Genomic DNA, 19359 nt, shown 5'->3' with positions numbered 1-19359 from the left:
GTGTTTCTACTAGTTACATCCCGCTGTAAAATATCTCTCTCTCTGTCTCACACACACAAACACATGCACGCACAGAAACATACACTGCCACACACACACACAAACATATACTGCTACACACACACATCCACTCAGTCATACACACGGACTCACATCTCTCGGTCTGTCTCTCTCTCTCCTACTCACACTCTCCCCCACAGGCACCCAGACTTTAACACAATTATCATGAATGAAATATGCACACTATGCTCCTGCAGCCTAGATAACTCAAAAGCATGAACTAATTGAGATGACGCTGCTGGTCAGATGATCAGTCAAGACAAGCAATTAAGGGCAGAGGTGGCACGGAATTTTAGCAAACATTTGTTCAAAAACGTGTTTTGGGTTTTGGTTTTTTTCAGGTACTTTGAACTTCATAGAATCACTGTGTGTTGTTTATTTTGTACTTCACACTGCATTACTAACATTGCTTGTGGGGACTGGACATCGTGAGTAATTGGGGTGTGAATGGAGTGAAGATTGGAAGGGATTGTGCTGGGACAGGAATGTGTCTGTTTGTATTCTGTCTCTTTGATACACCACACACTCTTTGCATCTACTCTCGACCTTGTCATGCTTGGTATCATTTTAAAGCTGAATGTATCCCCCATTATGCCATAGGTTGCCCGAATCTATTTGATCGTGTCAGTTGTGTGTGTTTAGTCAAAATACACACTACCCTACTTTCTGGCTGTAGCAGCCAGCACTAGCAGACAGCAGTAGAGCAAGTGTGTTATTTATAGCGGGCCTACTGCGGGGCGTGAGATTGACCGGGTCACGCTGCCAGGCCAGCCCAGCTAAAGAGTGAGCTCTGCACAGCAGTGCTTAATACAACGAAACTTGACAAAATTTACATTAAATTGGTGTGTGCAATGTACAAAATAAACAAGACAAATAAAAAGACAAATCACCAACAATAAGAAATGTTCAGTAAACCAGCAGTCCACAAAACTTTGGAAATTATACAATTCTGAATACATGGTTTGACAGTATACTCTTGTAATACTTTTTACAGTTAAGTTTTATAACCAGAAGCAAAAACAAAATGTACTTCTATATTTTGACCTGTAAGTTACACACCCTGAAGTTAATTAAACCACCACCTGACAATAAAATGTTCACAAAAATACAAGGTAATAATAAAGAGAATAATATTTTGAACTTAAGGGTGTGTCATTTTAATGCACATCACTTCATATTTTTATGATATATGATAGAGATTCTACTGAGAGTAACGCTTGGCGATGAAGACAGTCATGTATATGAATCATGCATTACAACTTGAGTGTTAAGACATATATTATCTGCTGCATGCACATGTGTGTGTGTGTTTTGTCTATGTGTGTGTGTGTGTGTGTGTGTGTGTTTTGTCTATGTGTGTGTGTGTGTGTGTCCATCTGTCTGTCTGTCAGTCTCTCCGCTTTTCTGTTTCTATTTAACCAAATTTGTAGTTGGCACAAAAATTAACTGAAGTAGAAAGCACAAAAGTAAACATCAAAAAATGAAACTGCCGGCTTGACAACAGAGACAGCAACACAAATCAGCACCTATTTACATTATTCCTCCTCGAATAAAGTGCCAATTATTGACATCGCTCATCTATTTACACAACCTGGCCCCTGTAAGATCCAGCAGTACCATAATCAAATATTGCACCAATCCCCATGTCCAAAGGTCCGGTGCAATCAGGTCAGTGCAGGGTGGGTGTCATCACACAGGCCGTCAATCTCATCTTCATCTCCTCCCACTGCTCTCCAGAAGGACAAAGCAAACTGAAATCAGAGTAAAACTGATTTACAAAAAGGACAGTCGCGGGATCAGCCTAAGTGTCCCTTCATTGCAGGTGGCCTGTCATGACAAGTATATTTTGGTATAGATAACAACGGGCGCAGTGGCGTGGTGGTAAGACGTCGACCTCCTAATCGGGAGGTCGTGAGTTCGAATCCCGGTCGCTGCCACCTGGTGGGTTAAGAGTGGAGATTTTTCCTATTTCCCAGGTCAACTTATGTGCAGACCTGCTAGTGACTTAACCCCCTTCGTGTGTACACGCAAGCACAAGACCAAGTGCGCACGGAGATGATCCTGTATTATCCCCCCCTCTGCTTCTTTCTCTCTGTAAACTTGTAGGGCTAGTTATTTTTCGGTAACTTACCCAACAACCAAAATCACTTACCCAACAACGGGCCTGAATCCTCGATAGCTCATGGGTAGAGACTGTACACATTGTGGATCTACTTTTTGCGACTCAAAAGTTCAGAACACTCTAATGTACAAAATATACATTTCTGGAGCAAACAATACAACCATGCCGCATTTAAACCAGCAACTACAGGCTTGAACACATGAATCTCAATATAAAATCCATGAGTTTGGTTGTTTTCTGAATTCAGATCTGCCGTGCACAATCGTTTATCGCTAGCAAGATTCCAAGGAAAAGTAACTCTCATACTTTGTCTACCGACACGAGTAGTTCCCCTTCCAGATTTCGGCTGCATCGACGAGACTGCAATCCGACGGTCAGTTTTTAACAATATTTCATTTTATAAACAGATCACACGCAATCAATTGCAAACATTTAATCAAATTAAAGAACATGCAGCGGTTTCATACACTAGTTTGCCCCAGAAAACTAAACTTCATACAGTTTTCAACGTTGGAACACGGGTGTAAAACTTCGTCTGCTAGTCACATTCGAGGAAAGAACATTTCCTGAGCGATACCAAAACATGAACAGAACACACACTATCTGCCTTTACCGCCACAGCAGAATGACAACATAACTGTGTACTTGATTTTAGTTCAAAACATGGAAACTGACAAGAAGTGTTAACAAAATTGAATGATTTGCACGGAACTATACAACCGCGCATTAATCGATCGCCTGCGCAGGTAGACTGGTTGGGTGAATATGATTCGATCAAACTTTCGCACAAAAACTCCTCTTTTCTTTGAATAACTGAAGAAAGGAGGGATAAAGAGGTTACATACCTCGTCTCAGTGATTATCAAAAATAATGGTCTCAGTTCGCGGTCATGAAAAAGCTCGCTGAAGCTCGCATTTTTCATGATCCGCTAACTTCGACCATTATTTTTCATAATCACTGAGACTCGGCATGTAACCTCTACATCCATGCCCGAGTTCGGTGGGTTATGGAAACATGAAAATACCCAGCATGCCTACTCAACGAAAGCGGAGTGAAGCTGACTATGCTCTCAGAGTATAGTTTGGGAAACCCAAATGGGCAAACGAGCTTGCACGTAACCAGACAATTCTGGAACGCTGAAGAAGAAGAAGAAGGTATAGGTAACAGACAAAGGGACAACAGAAGGTGTCTTTTCATGGGAGGTGTCCTCTCATGGGAGGTGTCCTCTCATCAGAGGGGCCTTACATCGCAGGTACCACTGTGGTCAGCAAAATGACACACTTAGACAAATGTAGACAGACGCACACTTATATTCACTTTTTGTAAGTCCAAATAGTTTTTGGAAAATACAAAAGAGACGTGCAAAATCATTCATAAAGTACTTTTTTTTTTAAAAGTCTGAGTTGATAACATTGCTAAAGAAAGGTGCTATCATATACCAGACAAGGACGTGTGCATTATGCATATGTGTACCTTTTCGGCGTAAGATTTTCTCTCTTCAGGTGGGAGATTAGATGCCACATCTGGAACAAATGAGAGAACAAACATAATGTTTCCAGGATACAGATGTCCAAGGTCAAGCCTCATTACTGAACTGCCCTGTGTCTATGTTTCTGACTGAAAGAATTAAAATGTGTTCTTGTTTCTGGAGTTAGGAAAAGTAATGTTAGGTTGTGAGTTTTTTATGTCATTGACACAGAAAGAAAACCAAAACGCAGAATTCTGAACTTGAAATTAGGTACACAATTCTAATAAAAATAAAAATAAACAAAAAGTGGATATAACCTTACAAATAAACACGTCCAGGCAGAAAAAAAGGCATCCATCTATTTATTCTTTCATAAATCTAATACAGACAGAAGCAATAATCCTTCTGCTTTAAACTTCTGAAAAATGTATATAAATTAATTAGAGAATTTACTGTACACTGGTACCATTTTGTTAAGACCCTCCCACCTCCTCTTGATTGAAGACACCCCCCCCCCCCCCAACAAAAAAAAAACAAAAAAATTAAAAAGTACAGTAAAACTAAAACTATCTTTTCCAATTATTCTATTCATAACATCTGCAAACTTACCTCCGTTCCCTTCTTATTCAGACCTGCTATTCTCAGTTTTTTTTGACAAGGGGTTTCCAAAGAATAAAGATATCATCTTATGTCTCACACATTCATTTAATTTCATTCTATTTCATTTACTTTATTCCTGCTTTGCTCTTACTAAAGCAAGCGTGTGTGAAATCATATGTCTCACAGTTTTTGTGTTTTGTGAAAACGTCTACCATGTTGTGTGCAAGAAACGTTCAGTCACACCACCGAGTGGGAGCAGCGGGTAATGGTTCACTAACCTTTCATGAGCTCCAGCCTGGCAAACAGCTGTTCAAAGGACTCATCACCAGTATCTTCATTGCTCAGTGCTGCTAACATGACCAGCTCATTGTCATCAGGCATCAGTCCATCTGCAATGGCCAAGTCGAAATCAAGGAGTTATAATACCAAGACTGCATAACGAAGTACAGATCCTGCCCTCCCCTAAAATCGGATCATGGCTGCATAAAGGGCAGGGGGAAGAGTCATACAGATAAAACCCAAATCGTGCAAATCAAGAGTGAATGTGGGAGTCGCAGTCTATGGTTGCACAAGAAGAAGAAGATCCTGCTCTTGGCTCTCAGACACAAAAAAACGTGAGAAAAATATTTCCAATATTACATGAGCTGTCAACAGTGTAAGTTTTGTGTCAAAGAGAAGGAGAACAGAGCTGGAAATCTCTGCATTTAGGAGCACACAGACACCCTAAAACAGACAAGGACACACATACATACACGGAGAATTAAGCACAGAAACAGAGACACAACCACACATACTGTGTCATACACAGACACATAGGCACACCATATCTTGCAATCCATATTGGTCAGCGTGTATCTAGGAGCACACAGACACCCCAAAACAGACAAGGACACACATACACAAACAGAGTCACAGAGAACCAAGCACAGAAACCGAGACACAGAAACCGAGACACAGCCACAGAGACACAGGCACATTATACTTATTGAGTCACAAGTCCTCACCTAACTTCTGCCTCATCTCAGAATGTGTGTCCGTATCACCTACTGCCTCCTCAGCCTTGTCTTCTTTTTCCTGTCCTCCTCCTGTTGCTCCCTTATTCACTTCTTTTGGCCTTGCTCCTCCTGTCCCTTGACATGTTGCAGTTGCCTCTGGTGTTGATGAGGAAGTTGCTGTTGTAGTTGTATCTGCTGCATTAACTGAAGCACCCCCAGAATCGGATCGCTCATTGTCATTATTGCCAGCACCTTCAAAGAAAAAGATATAGTAAGTTGTAAATAGCCATGTACATAATTATTGTTTGAAATTTTCTTTTCTTTTTCATGCTTACTTTTGAGTGCCGTGTCTCCGTTTGTGTTGTTGCCTTGTCATCTTCATGTAATTTATGCGTGAGTGTATATGGGTATGCTTGAGTTGTTAATGCGAAAGATTGTGTATGAGTGCGCCTTGAGTCGCCTTGTGGTGAGATGTGCGCGTTATAAATTCTCGTATTATTATTTATTATTATTAAGAGAGAGAGAGACAAAGAGAGACAGTGTGTGTGTGTGTGTGTGTGTGTGTGTGTGTGTGTGTGTGTGTGTGTGTGTGTGTGTGTGTGTGTGTGTGTGTGTGTGTGTGTGTGTGTGTGTGTGTGTGTGCATGTATTTGTGTACGTGAGGATGTATGTATGTCTGTGTGTGTGGGGGGGGAGGGGCACTTACCTGCATTAAGTTTTAGCGCAGCCTCCTCCTGCATAAGGTTGCGGAAATATGGGCTGCAAACTGGGGATCTACCTGAGAAAAAAACAAACAATAAGAAAGGCATCAATTCAGTGAGAGAAATAGTTTAAATACTGCGCATCAAAAGGCTCTAGACGGGCGCAACAGTCTAGTTGTAAGGATGCTGTCCGTCAGGCTTGAAGGTTCGGGGTTCGAATCCTGGCTGCGCCTGGTGGGTTAAGGGAGGAGATTTTTCAATATCCAAGGTAAAACTATGTGCAGACCTGCTGGCACCGTATCCCCCTTCGTGTCTACACACCAGCACAAGACCAAGTGGGCACGGAAAGGATCCTGTAATCCATGTCACAGTTCGGTTGGTTACAGAAACATAATAATTTCAAAAATGCATCCCAAAAATGCATCCCCTGATAACGGAGTACTATGACAGCCTAAAATGGCAGAGGAAAAAAGGGCCCTAAACGTAAATAACCCATTCGTGCAAAAAACGAGTACACGAACACGGAAGAACAAGAGCAAGAAAAAGAAGAACTAGAAAGGCTTTTACATTGACAAATCCGGACCATACATGAAAATCTGTTGAGAACACACAGTATACATGTAAAAACAAACAAAAGGACTTACTTTTCATGGTCAAATTGGGCCAGGTGTGAGCATGCAGTGCCTGAACAATCCTTTTGGGGCCGACTGTTTCCACAAAGTCATCATCTGAAACACATCAATTAACAGGTGTAAACAGTAATCATAGGCCTGGATTATTAGAAGTGATGTTTTCTACCACCTGAAATTATAGTTTATACCTGTATGCCCTACTCACCATACATGCTGAGATATAGAACATTAGAGCATGAAGATGATGATGGATCATGGAACACGATTCCAGAAAGTGAAGACAAAGCATTACACTAGCAATTCAAGTTACAATGTAACAAAACAGCAGCGAAAGTAAAACAAAATAGCACTTGAGATTCATGATGATGATGGAAGGAAAAATTGAATCTACATGCAATGAGACCATGATACAACTGCTGCATTTCAAGTTGAAAGCAGAGAAATATCAGCTTGTTAAAAGAGCTGATTGTCAAGTCAAGATTCAGCTACCCGAGTCCTAAAAACTAAAACAAATATGGTACAGTAAAACCTGCGAGCAAAGGACGCTCTTGGGGAGCCTTGCCACTGTCCTTTGTAGCAAGGTGTCCTTTCTTATGAATATGAATGCGCCAACATTTTTGTTGAGAAAAAAAACACCCAACAGTCACTGATTCTTTTTTGCCACAGTGATTATTAAAACTCAAGTTTTGAAGCCCTCAATTTTTTTTATTCTTTTTTTTCAAAGAAAAGGAGAGAGAGAGAGAGAGAGAGAGAGAGAGAGAGGTGCAATCGGTTTCTTATATGAAGCAATGGGCCATTCACTGGAAGATTCTTTGATTGAGCTGTTGAAAACCACTCGAAGAGTTCTTCGTTCAACTCGTCATAGGTTGTTTTTTTTCTCTTAACACATTTTGCCGTCGATCTGGCACCGGAGTCCCACTGACTGAGAATTTGTGTTCGATCAGCTTTTATGTTGGAAATTTGAGTTTTTCCTCAATTCAGCTCATCAGCAACTTTTTGAACGGTCTTTATGACATCGACTCTCTCTTCTAAAGTCAATTTTTTTCGTTTTGGCATGATGAGACGAAGACGAAGGATGAGACGAAGATGCATCCCAGTACAGAAAGTAGAAACCCGAAATGTTTGTGAGTTCACGGCATCGACCAACGAGCGTGCACCATACAAAAATCAACTTCTTTCAAGTGCTGTCATTGGCTTACAAAATAAGCTTCTCGCGCGTTCACATCGCCAGCGAGATTTTATTTGCAGAACCAAGATGGCGGACCAGCGTCTGCTAAAAGCTGTCTGCTTCAAGGGTTTGTCCGTTGTTGACAAGTAACGAACCCAATCGGGACCAAAAAAGGGTGTCCGCGTCCGCGCCTTTGAGGTGTTCGCTCTTTTAAGGTGTTTTTGAGAGTAAAATACATCCGTCCTCACTTGAATTGTCCGTTATGCTAAGGTGTCCGCCGAAATAAGGGTCCGCTAGATGCAGGTTTTACTGTACAGTAATTTGATGTGTTCAGGTGAGGTTTCCTTCAAGGATATGTGGGTTATGTGAAAGTGTGTAAAATGATAGTGGGTTAACGATAGTGTGGCCTGCATGTGAATGCGTAGGAGATTTGTGTGGTCTGCAGGAGAGAATGTAATTAGTCAAATTAATCACAACATATGCCCTCTGTAAATAGGAAAAATGGTCAGTATCACGGGTGGGGAACTGTTCCGCACCATTCTCATATGGAGTGACGTGTTCCGGTTGTAGATAGTCGCTATTTTGTCACTTGCGCTTGATCGCGCGCGAAGGTAGGTTGGTCAGTCAGACCCTTCTCACAATTTTGTAGTTTTTTTGTATACCAACCGGAACCAAAACATTTTCCTCTGTATCTTGCAATTATTATCATCAGAGGTACTCAAGAACATGTGAACGTTCTAATAATGCCATTTTATTTCGCCTGCAGAACGGCCAATAACAAGATAAGCCTTAGTTTGTCTGTTTCACAGCTTTGCGTACAACCGGAACGTCTACATTTCCTACCGGAACGTCCTCACTGAAGAAACGCTCCAAACCGGAACATGGTCTCAATCAAATAATCAAATCACAAGCCAGTCTAAACCTCGCTGATTGCTTTTGTTGCAATGGAAACATATTTTCCGCATTGGTCTCACACCACATGGCAATCTCTGTGGTCTACACAACTTGATTCACGACAAAAACACCAAAACGTGTCAAAAACAGGCATTTTCGTCACATAAAGCGAGCTTGTTGACAATCTAGACCCCCAAACAACATTTCTATAACATGTAAATGTAGTCTAGCCATCCTGTGACATGATGTGCCAGATATTGTGAGAAGGGTCTGACTGACCAACCTACCTTCACCCGCGATCAAGCGCAAGTGACAAAATAGCGACTATCTACAACCGGAACACGTCGCTCCATACGAAAATGGTGCGGAACAGTTCCCCACCCGTGAGTATGATATGCAAGTGTGCTGAGGGTGACTATAGTCATCAGAATCAAAGGGAAAACAATTTCATCACACGCGCATTCTGATTTGCAAATTCTTGCACGCGGCAAGCACGTTAACCGCAGCTGATAGGCATTATTGGGCGTATGCTTCACGCAGTCAGTGTGCATTGTTTTGCTGGATGGGGACCAACATTAAACAAACAAACAAACACTCATTACCTTCATCACCACTGTTCTCCTCAGGTTCCAGCTCAACCAGCTCAAACCCATGCTTGATGCACCACTCCAGTGTCCTGTGTCGACTGACAGCTGCAAACACACATTGTACACTTCAATCCCTGCTTTGTTATTTAAAAGTAAGAAAAGCAAGTGATTTATTCGAAGTCACAATCATATGGAAATTGCAATAGTATGATCTTTCTATCCATCTGTGAGTATTGTAAATTTTTTTTTGCACTTATCTTTTTCATTTCCCCCAATTCTTTCAATCCTCCATGCCCCTTGGTTTGTAAATATATGGGTCTGTGGCCTTCATACAATAACCCATTCTGCAATCTGTAAGTGTAAGTATTGTAAAATTACTTTCCCACCTTCAGAGGATCTCCAAATCCAATTCAAAATTAAATTCATAATAATGACGTAAAACACAAACGGAGCCAGTCACATTTTAAAGAAAACAAAAAAATGACGGCACTTTACTACTCACTATCATCCTGGCGACTGGTCTGACACACCAAGATCAGTATTTCTGCATTCATGTGTGCCAGGTATGGTAACCATGATGATACCTTTTCAAAGCTGGACTCCTGTCAAGAGGAATTGAAATTCTTGTCAAGAAAATATTGTCAGTATATACAGTGGAACCCCCTTTAAAAAAAACTTAAATTAAGATTCCCTCCCTTTTGAGACCCTCTTTTCTCAGACTTTCTGTTTATAATATGTGTAAATTTACCCCCATTCCAAGACTCCCTCCTTAAGACCTGAGTTTCCCAATTATTTAGGTCACTGCATCATGTTTTTCCATCCATGCATTCAGCTAACAACCTGAATCTTTGAGAGATATGTCTCCGCAAAAGATTATTTTCATGAGTTGTGCAAGTCATTGAAAAACCAGTAAAAAATGATATGAGGCAAATAATAAGCAAAGCATTTTCCTGGTGCAAACAAAAAACATGCAGCATTTGGAAATCTCACCTTATTTGAATCGAAATAGACAACAAAGGCCTCCACAGATTCAGCAAAGCTTTTGTCGCCAAATGTACGAGAGTCAGTGGTACACAGGTGCACATCAGCTGTGTAGTACTTTGTGTCAATGTGCCAGTCATATGAAACAATGGATTCCACAACAGGATGTCCATCTGGTAGTTCAGATGTGTTTAGGATATCTGAAAAACAAAACTTCTTCTTCTTCTTCTTCTTCTTCGTTCATGGGCTTAGACTCCCACGTTCACTCATGTTTTTAGCACGAGTGGATTTTTACGTGTATGACCGTTTTTACCCCGCCATTCAGGCAGCATACGCGGATTTCGGGGGAGGCATGCTGGGTATTTTCGTGTTTCTATAACCCACCGAACTCTGACATGGATTACAGGATCTTTTCCGTGCGCACTTGGTCTTGTGCTTGCGTGTACACACGAAGGAGGTTAAGTCACTAGCAGGTCTGCACATAAGTTGACCTGGGAGATCGGAAAAATCTCCACTCTTAACCCACCAGGCGGCAGCGACCGGGATTCGAACTCACGACCTCCCGATTAGGAGGCCGACGTCTTACCACTGCGCCACTGCGCCCGTCGAAAAACAAAACAAAATTAGGGTCCAGATAAAAAATATATCATATCCTAATGATTAATGAATAACTGAACAGAATATTCCAATCAATTTACAGATTGAAATTCCTTAATATGCCAAGCCTAGAGTACAGGAGGTTGTGAGGCGATATGATTGAGACCTATACGCTTCTCCATAGACTTCAGACTCTGTACGGCATCTCCGGTCCACCGCTAGCATGGCTTGAGTCCTATCTCATTGGCAGGACTCAGGCTGTGCTTGTCGATGGCCAGATGTCTGCTCCAGCCCCACTTTCTTTCGGTGTTCCTCAAGGTTCAGTACTCGGTCCCATCCTTTTCATCATGTACACTAAACCCCTATCCACACTGATTCAAAACCATTCTGTTTAAAATCAGTCTTTTGCTGATGATACCCGGCTGTATAAACCCAGTCCCCCTGCAGAGACACATTCCGCCATCCAGACCATTCAGACATGCATCACTGATGTTAAATCTTGGATGGTCGATAACAAACTTAAGCTGAATGATGATAAGACTGAAGTCTTACTGTGCAAAAAGAAGAACACTACATTTCCCTCTCCTCAACCTGTTTCTGTTCAAATAGGCAACACCGACATTCTTTTCTCACCATCAGCTAGAAACCTTGGATTCACCCTTTCATCTGACATGACCCTTAACAAACATATATCTTTAGTCTGTGGAGCAGCTTATTTTGAGCTTCGTAAGATCAGCACCATTCGCCACACACTCTCCTCTCAAACAACTAACACTCTTGTCTGTGCCTTTGTTCTTTCTAAACTTGACTACTGCAACTCTCTTCTCTCTGGCTGTCCTCTGTACCTCCTGCATAAACTACAAAAAGTCCAAAACTCGGCAGCACGCCTCATTCTGAAAGCACGAAAACGAGATCACGCAACACCACTTCTTCACACACTGCACTGGTTACCTATTCAAGCCCACATTGACTACAAACTGTCCACCCTCTGCTTTAACTTCTTTTCTGGCTCGTCTCCTGCTTACTTCTCTGAACTCCTCACCGTCTATTCTCCAGCAAGACAACTCCGTGCCTCTTCTGATTGTCGCATCCTCACCATTCGGCATTCCACACACCAAAACCAAAACATACGGACAACGCACTTTTACTTTCTGCGCACCCACACAATGGAATTCTCTCCCCTTTCACATCCGCCACTCTCAGTCACCCCAAGCATTCAAACGAGCACTTAAAACGCACCTCTTCAAGAAATACAACCCCTGATTTTGTTTTCTCAGTCCATCAGTAGGCTACATGTAGTGTATTTGTTGTTTTAGTGATAATGTGATAATGTATATAAACATCTAGGGCTGTTTTCAGTATTGTTGATAACATGTTCTGTTTGATTAAGGGTATTCAGCTGGTATTTCCTTGTTTTCACTACCTATTTTATTCATGTTTTTATTACTTAGTTAGTGGAAGAATCTTTTGTAATGTATGTTTGATGGTGTATGCTTTTAATTAAGCGTTGCTGACTATGAATGTAGATGTAAATGCTTGTATAACTGTGTTTTAATTTTAAATGTGTCAAGCGTAAAGAGCATAATTGTAAGGTTATGATGTTGCGCTATATATATCGAAAATTTTTATCTAAATTTTGATTTGATTAATATACTTACCCGAATCACATGATTTGCATTGACCCACTTCGATGCTTAGGTTATGATAAAAGCTACCCCGTCTAGGTATAAGGGGAGCAACCCCAACTAAAAAAGTGACTGCACCAGCATGACTGGCACCCTGGGTTACGTCCCATGTAGCACACTACGTCATCAATGGTGCTGGTCACGTGATACCCCTTCAATCGACTAATAGAACATGAAAAAATCGAGCGGGGCAGGAGGGAGGGAATTACTCATGTGATTCGGGTAAGTATATTAATCAAATCAAAATTTAGATAAAAATTTTCGATTATAATTACATATTCTTACGCCGAATCACATGATTTGCAGATAACTCCAACCAGGCGGTGGGTAAGATCAAAAAAGTTCAAACTCACCATCAATTTCTGGAAAAGCACTGGCCCGCTGCCACCAAGGCAGGCAGGGACCTTGATCCATCGTTACAGAGCGAAGCAATGTCTCTCAGATAAAAGCTGATGAATACATCGTCTGATCGCCAAAAAGCTGTATTCAAAACTTCGCTCATTCTGTGGGACCGCAAGACGGCCAAGGAAGAGGCCCAAGGCAGCAATGTCTCCCTATTAAACTGATAAAGACAAAAGCCGAGCACCAGTAAGCTGTGTGCAGGACATCATCCAACCTCCCAGACCGTAAAACGGCCGAGGAGGAGGCCCAGGCCCTGGAAAAAGAGCTCGGGCTGAACCTAGGGGAAAGATAGCCGATAGCTACGCCAAGGCGGAGGGGAAGAGAATCCCTCGCCAAAAAACTGGCCCACTGCCAAACATCAGGGAAAGAGCCGGTGAGAAAGAAAACATCTAGCTCACTCTAAAACCCTTGCCAGGAACTGGCCCACTGCCAAAAGACAGAACGAGGACCGAGAACCAACCTAAATGACAGTCGCAATGCCGCTCAGGCAAAAAAAAAAAAGCGAAAGACAGCATCAGCGAGCCCGTAAGCTGTGCTCAGCACTTCTTCCCATGTCCTGAACCATAAAAAACAGCCCAGAAAGGGGCTCAAGTCTTGAATAACCCGAGCCGAGTAGAGGGACAGACAAGCTGCCCCCCCCCCTTACTATTGGAAGGAAATGCCAAAAACCCTGGAAACGACTAAGCGTAAGGTTGACCGATCATAAATGAAAAGCACCAACCTTCCCCAGGACCGTAAGACAATCATGCCAAAGTAAAAAGCCTTGGCATGGAGAGAGGCCCGAAAGGCCGGAGAGATAACGGTCAGCTCCAGAGAGGAGTGACCTGTTTCCTAGAAAGAGAGAGAGACGTCTGAGTACAAAAAACCAGAGTCAAACTCAAAGAAACAACTCAGAAGAGACGGTCACCAGAAGTCCACTACCAGTCCATGCAGAAGCACAGAGGGAGGTAAACAGAGGAAGAAGCGGCCTACGAAAAGTGTAAGCCGCCAGCAGAGCGGAGAACACGGTGGCCAAAGCCTGATGTGACCGGTGACTCTAACCGAAATGACTAAAGTCAGAGTGATCACAAAGCAGTCTGCTTGTAGGTAAATGAAAGAAAATCAAAAACCCAAAACAGAAACGAGACTGGAAAGGAAAAACAGAAAACTGTGAAGCTAACCAGCCTTAAGACTCCCTGAACGAGAGTTCTCAAGAAGAAGGGCCCGAAGTAAATTTCGCGGCCGACCGAGCCCAGAAAATTCCTGAGTCTGGCTGAAAAACCAAACACGTCTGATACCTCAGAACCGAGAATCAGACACGGAACACAACAGGCAAGAGTCCGTAATAGATGCAAGTGGTAGAAGGGTGACCTTAACAGGCAACCCACCCCACCGGAAGTCGACCCGACTCGCCTCATGGCAGGATGAGGGAGAAGAGGAAGACACAAATTCTAGAGACACGGAGACCGTAGTCGCCCATGCCAGGCAGGAGACTATTACACGAGCTAAGGCTGAGAGCCGGAACGCCCGTAGACCTGCCATCAAAGATGCTGGGCTGAAAGCCCGCACCAAGAAACCAGGAAATTAACTAGACCTCCACCGAAAGGGGAGGGTTAGCCAATAAAGCTGAGAAAAGTGATAGGCCACAAGAATGACCCCTCACCATGCATTGCTAAAACCAATGCAAACTCAGTAAAATCTGAATGTAACTTCCGAGGCCAACTCAAGTAAACCTTAAGTTTGGACGAAACACCAGAACAAGTCCGATCGCTAGAGAAAGACAGAGTCTAAATCGGCGAAAGACCCACAAGGACCGAGTCCAAAAGAGCAAACAACAACCACCACCACCAACGGAAGAAATGGCTGTTGTACCAGCCGAGGCTGAAAAACCCGGATGCCCTAATGCCGGCTGTTGTTCCCAAAAAACACAGACTAAGACGTCTGTGAAAGGAAGAACCTCTCCGGATAAACCTGAGCTGAGGACTAGCCTGAAAAAGCTGAGTCTGCTTAGGCAGAGCCCGTTTTGCTGCTTCAAAGCTTGAAGAGCAAAAGAAGAGACCTGAAGGTCCCTACACATCTTTATCTCCTTGGAGGCCAGGAGGCCAGGGAGGCCTTGGAAGCCAGGAGACCTTAGAGGCCAGGAGGCCTTAGAGGCCCGGAGGCCAGGGAGGCCAGGAGGCCTTAGAGGCCCGGAGGCCTTGGAGGCCAGGAGGCCTTGGAGGCCAGGAGGCCTTGGAAGCCAGGAGACCTTAGAGGCCAGGAGGCCTAAGAGGCCTTGGAGGCCAGGAGGCCTTGGAGGCCATGGAGGCCTTGGAGACCAGGAGGCCAGGAGGCCTTGCAAGCCAGGAGACCTTAGAGGCCAGGAGGCCTAGGAGGCCAGGAGGCCAGGAGGCCTTGGAGGCCTTAGAGGCCAGGAGGCCTTGGGGGCCAGGAGGCCTAAGAGACCAGGAGGCTTCAGAGACCAGGAGGACTTGAAGGCCAGGAGGCCTTAGAGGCCAGGAGGCCGAAGAGAGACCCATCCACCAAGGGTGAAGAACTAAGGGTGTCTCATTGATTCCTCACAAACTAGGAATGGGCGAGGAACAAGCCCCGTCTGTACATGACCGTATGGGCATTGTGCAGAGAGGAAGGCCTTCTCCGTTCTAAATTCGCCCTAGCAAAGGTGGAGAAAGCATCCCCTGCGTCCTGCTCTTAACTGAGTGTAAAGGGCGCAAAGAACTCCGTAAAGGAGTGTCTCCGAGATGGAAGCAAGTTCCAAAAGCTGTCTGCCCACTTCCTCAGAGGGGAAGAGAGTCTGCTCAGAGAGCAGGGGACTCGAAACGTTCCCCAAAGAAGAAGTTCCGGCGTGACCGGCAAAGGTGCACGCCGAGGGGCAAAAGACGACAGCAAATTCCGGGACATCTTGGGCAAAGGCAACCTCCTCTGAGCCGCTAATGTCCCGAAGCTGGGAAGGCCGGAGCCTGAAGCCCCTTTCCTGCAGGTCAACGGCCAAACTTCACCCCTGACTAAGAGGAGGATGAGAGGCGTCGAAGACCAAAGGCACAGGAAGTGAGGAGAACGGCAGAACCCACTACCGAAGTGTGTGGTAGCTGCTAATCCGCCTGAGGCAGGGAGCCTGCAAGCCCAAAGGGCACTGCTGACGAAAAAACCAGACTCAAACCAGATGGGACCATAGCAGGTCCACTATCCAGTGAGCCCCCACTTCCGGCCGGAGCCAGAAGCGCAGAGGTCGCGCACGATCGCCGACATAAGGCAAGGTTCAAACCGAACGTGACCATAGTCTGTGCACTAACCAGTGAACCTACGCTTCCAGCCGGAACCAGACGCAAAGCTGTCGCGGACGACTGCTGAAGTAGGGCAAGCTCGAACCAAAAGTGACAGCAGCCTGTGCACTAACCGGTGAGCTCACACTTCCGTCCGCAGCCAGAAGCGCAGAGGTCGCGTACGACCACCGCCGTAAGGCAAGGTTCGAACTGAACGTGCCAGTAGCCTGTGCACTAACCAGTGAACCGATACTTCCAGCCGGAACTGGAAGCACAGCCGTCGCGTACGACTGCTGCCGTAGGGCAAGGCTCAAAACCGGACGTGACAGCAGTCTGTACACTAACCAGTGAACCTACGCTTCCGGCCGTAACCGGAAGCGGCGCTGTCGCGGACGACTGCTGAAGTAGGTAAAGGCTCGAACCAGAAGTGACAGCAACCTGAGCACTAACCAGTGAACCTACACTTCCGGCCGGAACCGGAAGCCCAGCTGACGCTGACGACTGCTGACGTAGGGTAAGGCCCGAACCGGACGTGACAGCAGCCTGTGCACTACCGGTGAACCTACACTTCCGGCCGGAACCGGAAGCGCAGCTGCCGCGGACGACTGCTGACGTAAGGCAAGGCTCAAACCGGACGTGAACGTAGTCCGAACACTAGCCAGTGAGCCTTTTACTTCCGGCCTGAGCCGGAAGCAGCTGTCGCGGACGACTGCTGACGTAAGATGTGGGACGCACCGGACGTGACAGCAGGCTGCGCACGAGCGGAAGAACCACTGCTTCCGGCCGGAGCCGGAAGCCCAGCTGTCGCGTACAACTGCTGGTGTAAGGCGGGGTTCGGTCCGGACGTGAACGCAAGTCGCTCACTAGACGGTGAACCCCTACTTCCTGCCAAAGCAGGAAGCCCAGCTGTCGGAACCGACTGCTGGAGTACGGAGAGGTTCTGACCCGACGTGAACGCAAGTCGCTCACTAGCAGGAGAACATCCGATTCCGGAAACCGGAAGTGCAGCTGCCGTAAACGGCTGCTGCAGACACCAACCTTGAAGTGGCCGGATCCCCGGAGGGACATGCACTGTTGCGCTACCGCAAGCGGAAGGCAACAAATGCCGGCCAGGAAGAGGAGAAGAAGATCCCCAAGGGACCGTCCAGAAACATCGCGGTGGACAGCAGCCTGGTCCGGAGAAGACCCAGAGTCTGAAGGAGAGAACGTCGCCTAACCCCCAGGCGGGGGGCAGAGCTGGCGACGAAGTCCGCCGCGGCAAACCTCGCGAACGAGGGAATCTATTTCTGGAAATAAGCAAAAGATAAGTGCAGACCCCAGAGCCCTAGACTCTGGAGCCGAAACAGACGTAAAACGACAGCCTTAGAGGCCAAAACGGACGGCAGAGAGCCAGACGGCCAATCGTCCGTAACATAAAAAACGGCACAGAACAACGTAAAAAATTGCCTAAAAATGTGCCAACATGAACAACAACGGAGTACTTCAAAATAAGAGGCTGCTGAGGGATAGAGCTTAGCAGGGCCCAAGCCCTAACCCTCTGCCTTAGCTCCCTCTAATTCTCATAAACGGCCATGTAAGCACCAAGAGAAAAATAATCAAACAACTGAAACTAGCAAAGTCCGAAAGGACGCCAACCTTTCAGAAGCCAGCAAAGAGGGCAGCTAAAACCAGTTTAGGAGCTACCAAAGGCAGCTAAACAACTAGCTATACGAAGAGTTAAGCGTCCGAGTACGGACGAAAAATCAACATAACAACAACATGCTAGCTAAAAATGGCGACCAAGGAGGAAGCCACAAGTCTGAAAATAATAAAGTCCGTACAGACACAAACATTTCAGAAGCAAGCAAGCAAATAGATAAGCACGTACGTAAAAGCTACCGACGGCAGCTACAAAGCAAGCTACGACAGCGTTAATAGACCGAACCCGGCTAAAACAACAGAAGCCAGACAACGTGCTAATGCAAATGGCGACCGTGAGGAAGCCAAACAACTGCTGAAAACTTCAGAGTCCAACGGACATGCGAAATTCACAGCAGAAACAATAAAACATTCAAGAAAAAATGAACGATCTCACCAGCTGCAAGCCAGCAAGAAGTAGACGGGGGCCGAGGCCGGTGGGTGCCGTAGACACAAAACCAGCCAGAGCAAAAGCAAACACAACCGTCACCCTTGAGTGATAGTAGTCGATTGAAGGGGTATCACGTGACCAGCACCATTGATGACGTAGTGTGCTACATGGGACGTAACCCAGGGTGCCAGTCATGCTGGTGCAGTCACTTTTTTAGTTGGGGTTGCTCCCCTTATACCTAGACGGGGTAGCTTTTATCATAACCTAAGCATCGAAGTGGGTCAATGCAAATCATGTGATTCGGCGTAAGAATATGTAATTATAAGCTAATTTATTATTATTATTATTATTATTATTATTATTACATAATATTTATGATATACGCGCTACTAATTCACTACTCCAGTTACATGAGGGTTCGAGCACAAGAGGTCATGATTTTAAATTAACAAAAAAAACTGTTAAAACTAACGTATAACCTGCATGCAAACTTCTTTACTAATCGTGTTGTTAATAACTGGAACAATTTGCCACCCAACATTGTGTCAGCAGGAACACTATAAACACGTTCAAAAACTTACTTGACAAGCACTGGAGACAATTTATGTTCTCTACAAATTTAACTCAATTGAGATCATCCTAGGACGTACGCAGCGCACAAATATAAACAACGATATTTTAAATCACTAGTTAAAATACATAGCAGGCAAAAGACTGAAAAGCCTATCAGGCGCTTATGTTACGTTTAGGTTATGTTATGTTAATCTGCAGACACTAAAGGTAAAACCGTTCAGATTTTCTTCTTGCTTCGGGCCCGTTTAAAACAGAAGAATGCTTGATACTTATGTCTGTGTTTTCAAAATGGCAACCTTATATCTACTGCACAGCTATTCCCAGTTGAAAAATTAACAGGTGGTCTACTTCAAGCGCCTGTGGATATGGGTGGATAAGTTTGTCACGGCAACTTATCGTGTATGAACTGCTTAAATTCCCTTTATGAAGCTTTACTTACATCAAAAAACGTCAAATAATATTCTAAGCTGATAAGATCTACAATTCCTTACGTTTAACAATGTTTTTAGGCTCATAATCAGCGCAACTTGCAATCAATGCACAGGGCGCCGCCATCTTGGAAGGTATTGTGTTCTACGTCATCAC

General features: G+C 44.6%; 1 protein-coding gene across 1 annotated transcript; it reads right to left on the bottom strand.

Moving 5' to 3' along the window:
• Window positions 1-105: 105 nt before the first annotated feature.
• LOC138979938 (alpha- and gamma-adaptin-binding protein p34-like) lies at window positions 106-19336 on the bottom strand. Its single transcript, XM_070352709.1, has 10 exons — window positions 19266-19336; window positions 10217-10407; window positions 9729-9828; window positions 9242-9331; window positions 6590-6673; window positions 5951-6022; window positions 5255-5497; window positions 4529-4639; window positions 3656-3705; window positions 106-1811 (listed from the first exon to the last, which is right to left on the bottom strand). Exons 1-10 carry the CDS (start codon window positions 19327-19329, stop codon window positions 1725-1727), a joined length of 1092 nt encoding a protein of 363 aa, XP_070208810.1. The 5' UTR covers window positions 19330-19336; the 3' UTR covers window positions 106-1724.
• Between the last annotated feature and the right edge of the window lie 23 nt (window positions 19337-19359).

The sequence above is a fragment of the Littorina saxatilis genome, linkage group LG1, assembly GCF_037325665.1.
Source record: "Littorina saxatilis isolate snail1 linkage group LG1, US_GU_Lsax_2.0, whole genome shotgun sequence".
Taxonomy (NCBI): domain Eukaryota; kingdom Metazoa; phylum Mollusca; class Gastropoda; order Littorinimorpha; family Littorinidae; genus Littorina; species Littorina saxatilis.
Note: the sequence above shows the minus strand (reverse complement) of the source record. Positions and strands in the feature narration are given on the sequence as shown.